The sequence below is a fragment of the Triticum aestivum genome, chromosome 7D (assembly GCF_018294505.1).
Source record: "Triticum aestivum cultivar Chinese Spring chromosome 7D, IWGSC CS RefSeq v2.1, whole genome shotgun sequence".
NCBI lineage: Eukaryota > Viridiplantae > Streptophyta > Magnoliopsida > Poales > Poaceae > Triticum > Triticum aestivum.
This window is the reverse complement of record NC_057814.1, coordinates 590,281,354-590,287,434: the sequence shown is the minus strand read 5'-3', so window position 1 is coordinate 590,287,434 and position 6,081 is coordinate 590,281,354. Positions and strand designations below refer to the sequence as shown.

The window sequence follows — 6,081 nt, the reverse complement described above, 5'->3', positions numbered from 1 at the left end:
CGCCTCCCCTCCCTTCCCCTCCTCCTCTCCCTCCATTGGCGCCCCCTTGCTAAAATTGGCGCACCGGGCTAACTTCCATCGTCCGTCGTGCGTGCGCGCGCGGCTGCCGAAGCTGGACCGCGGGCGCGGCGGGGCGGGGCGGAGCGGGGGCCGGAGCCGGAGCCGGGGCGAGGGCGACGATGGCGGTCATGGGGTCCGGCACCTGGCGCAAGGCCTACGGCGCCCTCAAGGACTCCACCAAGGTTGGCCTCGCCAACTTCAACAGCGAGTACAAGGTAAGCCCCGCCCGTCCTGCCGCCAACACCTCGCCTTGCATCTCCTCCCGACCTGCATTTCAACCTCTGATTGTCCTGCAAATTGACACATCAATTGCCAGTGCGCCCTCTGTAATAATTTCGTGGTCGTTGCAGGATTTGGATATCGCCATCGTGAAGGCGACGAACCACGTGGAGTGCCCGCCCAAGGAGCGGCATTTCAGGAGTGAGTGGTTTCCCCCTCCCTGACCATGCAATGCAGCATCCATGCGGCCTTGGTGAAATCTTTTTTGCTGGATGCAGGGATAATGTTTGCGAACTCGGCAAATCGCCCGCGGGCCGACGTCGCCTACTCCATATGTACATTGGCCAGGAGATTGTCCAAGACCAAGAACTGGATAGTGGGTCTTGTTCCCTGCTTCCTTATCTATGTTGATTGATAATCCTTGATTCAGTCATCTCTATACCGTTTATCTTGGTTCTCCTAATTTTCCTTTCTGTCCATTGTGAGATGCATGAACAACTAGCAAGGAGTATTCATTTGGTGCATAGAAAAGGGTGTGCATTGACTAATAATGTTTGCTACAGGTTGCGCTTAAAACACTGATAGTGATACATAGGTTACTGAGAGAAGGCGACGGGTCATTCAAAGATGACTTCCTGAGCTATTCGTACAGAGGAAACATTTTGCAGCTTCCAAATTTCAGGGATGACTCGAGCCCATTAGGTTTGTTCTATCGCGCATCATTCTGAACTGCAGCAACCAACGGAAGCTCCCGCTCTTCTGTTTCGGTACCTGACGCGACGCTCTCCTCCACCCCCTTTTGTCAGCATGGGATTCCTCTGCTTGGGTTCGCCTGTATGCATTCTACCTACATGAACGCGTCGAATGCTTTAGGGTTCTAAAATACGACGTCGAAGCCGATCGTCTGGTGAAATTACCCCAGGCTTCTGGCAAGGTAAATACTGATTTCTCATACAGTCTCAACAGTCGACACCCATTATGGTTTGCTGATTTGGTTGTCATGACTGTAATGTTGGAGTGTTGGCACATTTACCCCAGGCACACAGTAGAACAAGAACCCTTCCATGTGAAGATCTTTTAGATCAGTTGCCTGCATTGCAGAAGCTACTACTCCGGCTTATTTCTTGCCAGGTTTGATTATAGGAAGATCGCACTCCTTTGATACCATTCTTTCCTCTTGTTCATCTTCTTCACTGTCGCAGCCTGAAGGTACAGCCTGCACAAATCACCTTATACAATATGCATTAGCCCTTGTAAGTACCAAATTTGTTATGCTTTTCTCCTTTTAATTCACAAATAGTATGTATTTCCTATTGATCGTATGTACGTTTTATGGGCCTCAGGTTCTGAAGGAGAGCTTCAAAATATACTGTTCGATAAATGACGGCATCATCAATCTTGTTGATATGGTACTCTATACAATTCTTCTGGATGTCATCCTACGTGTTCCGTGTATGCCCATAATCAATTTGTGAACATAAGTTCAGTTCTTTTTCTCTTGTCTGGATAGTATTTTGATATGGCAAAAATGGATGCTATCAAGGCCCTTGAAATTTATAAAAGAGCTGGCCAGCAGGTACAGAAAGTCAGGTTTTTTCTTCTTCTTCTCCTCCTTCTATATTGTTGGTAAACTAACCAGTTCATGTCACTCCATGATTTGATTTTGCCTATTTCACAGGCAGAAAAGCTTTCTGCGTATTATGACTACTGCAAAAATCTTGAGCTTGCCAAGACATTCCAGTTTCCTACTTTGAGGCAGGTGTGCTTATTCATCCATTCAATATTCATCAATGTCTTAAGAGAATACAGAGGGAATATTTATGTATATAGCAGTCAATAGCTCCCAATTGACCACGACCTATAGTTGTATTCACAACTACTCCCTCCGTTCCTAAATATTTGTCTTTCTAGAGATTTCAGTAAGTGACTACGTACGGAGCAAAATGAGTGAATCTACACTCTAAAATATGTCTATATACATCTGTATGTGGTAGTCCATTTGAAATCTCTAAAAAGACAAATATTTAGGAACGGCGGGAGTATTATTTTCTTGGATACTCCTGATTATACATGTCAATCAATTCATGTGCACTAAATCTCTGGGTGCGAGGATTTAGACATATAGTGATATATGTTGATGCGTTACTGATATGCAGCCACCTTCTTCATTCCTTGCAACTATGGAAGAGTACATCAGAGAAGCACCCAGTGTCAGCATCACGAGAAAGAGTGTGGTGAGTGCGTTCACTGTCAGTAAAATTGTAAACAAAAAGGAAATCAAGATACTCAACATAAATCTACTATTGTTCTATTAATTCTTGCTGTTGCTAGCAGAGTTCACCTAGTGACCACGAAGATGAAGCTCCACAGGAAACCGAGAAACCGGTTGAAGAGGAGAAAGAAGAGCCAGCAGAAGCTGCACCTGAAGAAGAGCCACCATATACCACTCTCTCGGAAGAAGATGAACCCCCACCATTGCGGCCAACCACTGGGGATCTACTAGTAATTCCGGTCCACTATGTTCTGCCTTCATGCCAAATTAGTGCCTGCTTCTTTGAATCTTACACGCTTGCTCCTATGCCGCTCGCAGAACTTGGATGAAGAATTGCACCCCATGATTGCAAACCTTGAACAAAGCAACGCACTTGCTCTTGCCATCGTGGAACCAGGTATGTACTGGATGTAATCAGCAAAACCACAAGTAGCAGTTATGTTGTGATCCAATAAGTTTCATCTGCATTGGTGCTATTTTATATTTCTAGAATGTTTATAATCTTTAAGGTTGTATCTGCTGCTAAATACCGCATCATGACGTCGTGAGTAATGTAGGGAGTGAGAACAATGCCTCGGCCCCTCTAGACTTGTTTGCCATTGACAAAGCTGGGTGGGAATTGGCACTGGTCACTGCCCAGAGTAACCACACAAGCCAACCAGCTGTCAGCCAAGTGGTATGTATATCTTGCTATATCTTTAGATTCAATCTGTTTATAAGATTTTACACAACTCACTAGTAAGACTATGGCTCAGTTTGCGTTTGTTGAGCTGTGATGTGCTGAGCTGCAGAATCTAGATAGCTGCGGGCAATTTTATCGGTTCTCGTGATATTCTACTGTTACATTCAAATTAGTAAAAAAAATCTTTCAATCCTCAAAAAACAGAAATTATTCAAATTAGTAAAAAAAAACTTTCAACCCACAAAATCAGAAATGAAAGAAGTGCTTTTGAAAAGGTACCACAATGCCGAACGCAGCATATAACTGAATGCAATTTTACTTATTCATCTGCATTTGCTCAGCAAGCCGGAGGGTTCGACAAGCTGCTGCTAGACAGCCTATACGAAGACGACGCGAGGAGGCAGCAAATCGCCAGTGTGACCTACACCAGCGGCGTCACGGTGAACCCATTTGACCCCAATGACCCGTTCGCCATGTCCAACAGCTTCGCGCCGCCATCAAACGTGCAGTTCGCCATGATGGGCCAGCAGCAGCAGCAGTACTACCAGGCACAGCAGCATGGCTACTTCCAGATGCAGCAGCAACAACAAGATCAAATGCTGGTGATGCCGCCACAGACATACCAGCAGCAGCAGCAGGCTCAGTACGCCGTGAATGCCGGATTATCCAACCCGTTCGGCGATCCATTCAGTGCTCTCGTCACGACGGCGAATCCGCCAAAGCAAAACAATCAGATTTAGCCTGAATTGCGCAATCTTTGCTGTATCTTACTCTAATCAGATTTAGCCTGAATTGCACAATCTTTGCCGTATCTTACTCTAATTTCGGTCAGTCGTATACCCCTCTTCTAATTCTGAGGAGCAACTTGTATAGTTTGAACTTTGTTGACACTGTAAACCTTATGGAAACTGTGTAACATGTTTGGGAAATGATAAAATCGTTTAGATGTCATGACACAGTTTCGACCATCGAGCACATCTCAGCAAACACATGAGCATGTTTATCATCATCATCACACAGCCTAGAAAAATCACCAGTAACTGAAACTGTTCAATTCACCCAAAAAGTCAGGCAGTAGCACAAGAGATGGTGATCCAAGACACAGTACTACTGATCTCGATATTGACGAGTGTTGCACATGACAAGAAAAGGTTACACGAATTCAGTTAAGTTCTTATTTCCTCATGAAAGGGCATGAATTCATGTGTTCTACATATGTACAGTAGCAAGAAACCATAGATAGGTAATAATAAAAACATAAAACAGACAGGTCTTTCTTGATCCCCCACTTCACCCAGTGCAATGAAACTAGTGGTTCCAGTTCAGTCCTCTTGAGCTAGATCTGCATCCTCTACGAATCCCTCCGCCTCTTCATCCGGAAAGCGTCCTGCATAACGATTAATCCAGGTTTAAGCAAGGATGCAAGTGCAAGAACACAGTCTGTGATCAACTGATAAATGTTTTGTTTACAATTTACAATGAAAACCGTCACTCCAAGAACTCAGAGTCAAAGCATCTGGGTTTGATGCCAGGATGAGAACTAGAGATGGAATGCGCGTGATTTATACTTTGTTAAATTTGTCGCAGCAATGGCTTCGATCAATAAGCCCGGAAGAACTGAATTTTACAGTAAATTGCTAAACAGGGGAGCCGCATGAGCTTGGATTGCAGAGCAAGACTATTGTGGGGCTGTCCTTGCGCTGCAAATACGTGCCTATTCCGGGGAGTTTCGGGAATTGTTTTTATTTTTATTTTTTATTGTTACTTGGAGAGGGGGAATGAAATGGGGGATCTGGGACGGGACGGCCGCTCACCGTCGACGAAGTAGGCGGAGCAGGGGTAGCCGCGGGAGGAGGAGGCGACGGCGCGGGCCTCGTCGTCGGAGAGCGGGGGCGGGAGCACCCCGATCCCGCCGCCGCGGGTGACGAGCTCGAGCAGGCCGAGGGCGGCCCCCGCGGGGCGGGGCGGCGCGTAGTAGGAGGTGCCGGGCCGGAAGGGCGCCCACTCGGGCTCCGACATGCGGGCCATGGCGCCGTCGATGGCCTCCTCGAGGCGCCGCTTGAGCGCGCCCGCGGAGCCCTCCGCGGCCGCCGGCGACGCCCCCGCCGCGTCCAGCTCCAGCACCATCGCGCCGCCCGGGCGCCGCGTGTGGTTGGCGCGCCGGCCCAGGGCCGCAGCCGCGGGCCGGGCCCCCAGCCGCCGGGTCAGGGTCGCCGCCGCCCGGGAGGAGAGCGCCCGCGCCATGCGACAGTCAGGCGCCAGTGGTGGCCGGAGGGGAGCGAGGCGTGACCGGTGGAAGAGGCGCGTGGGTGGGGTGGGGTGGGGTGCGTGGTGGTCTCGCGAAGGTCTGGGAAGGTGGGTGCGGAGCCGGAGGTAAATATAGCTCTCGGCCTGGGGGCCTATCCGCGAATAGGTCGGCGCGGTTCCGTCTCGGGCTGGGAACTGGTTTATTTTTTTTAAGACGGTTTTGCCCACCGGAAAAGACCAAACCACGGGCAAGTGGGCGTCGCCGACTGTTTCACGGTTTTGACGCGTTTACCCCTGGGAATCTCTTTTCGTAAATGTAGTGAATTTTCTTTTAAAAAAACTTCATATCTACTCCGTTCGTCCCATAATATAAGAACATTTTGTACTCTACACTTCCTTCGTCTCATAATATATGATAAGAATGTTTTATTTTTTTAAAACAAAGACGCAAGGAGCGTCCGGCTTTAACTTAATAAAGCCCACGAATAGGCAGCATCCAACAAACATGACAGTCTAAAACAAAAGGAAATGCGGCCGAAGCCTAAATTTGAACATGCAACCGGTCTAGGCCTGAGAATGATAAGGCAAAAGTCTAAACATG

The 6,081-nt window shown here is 47.9% G+C and overlaps 2 protein-coding genes across 3 annotated transcripts; one reads left to right on the top strand and one right to left on the bottom strand.

Moving 5' to 3' along the window:
* The first annotated feature begins 6 nt into the window (after positions 1–6).
* LOC123165212 (putative clathrin assembly protein At5g57200) lies at positions 7–4,201 on the top strand. Of its 2 annotated transcripts, none has more exons than XM_044582845.1 (15): positions 7–275; positions 411–480; positions 558–655; positions 843–981; positions 1,086–1,213; positions 1,318–1,410; positions 1,482–1,532; positions 1,623–1,688; positions 1,790–1,855; positions 1,958–2,038; positions 2,436–2,513; positions 2,614–2,781; positions 2,870–2,948; positions 3,109–3,227; positions 3,575–4,201. In XM_044582845.1, exons 1-15 carry the CDS (start codon positions 180–182, stop codon positions 3,971–3,973), a joined length of 1,731 nt encoding a protein of 576 aa, XP_044438780.1. In that variant the 5' UTR covers positions 7–179; the 3' UTR covers positions 3,974–4,201. The 2 variants fall into 2 exon arrangements, with proteins under 2 accessions (XP_044438780.1, XP_044438779.1); XM_044582844.1 differs by having other exon boundaries at positions 2,611–2,781.
* Positions 4,202–4,323: 122 nt separating this feature from the next.
* On the bottom strand, positions 4,324–5,586 carry LOC123165213 (uncharacterized). Its single transcript, XM_044582846.1, has 2 exons — positions 5,048–5,586; positions 4,324–4,620 (listed from the first exon to the last, which is right to left on the bottom strand). Exons 1-2 carry the CDS (start codon positions 5,475–5,477, stop codon positions 4,556–4,558), a joined length of 495 nt encoding a protein of 164 aa, XP_044438781.1. The 5' UTR covers positions 5,478–5,586; the 3' UTR covers positions 4,324–4,555.
* Positions 5,587–6,081: the final 495 nt, after the last annotated feature.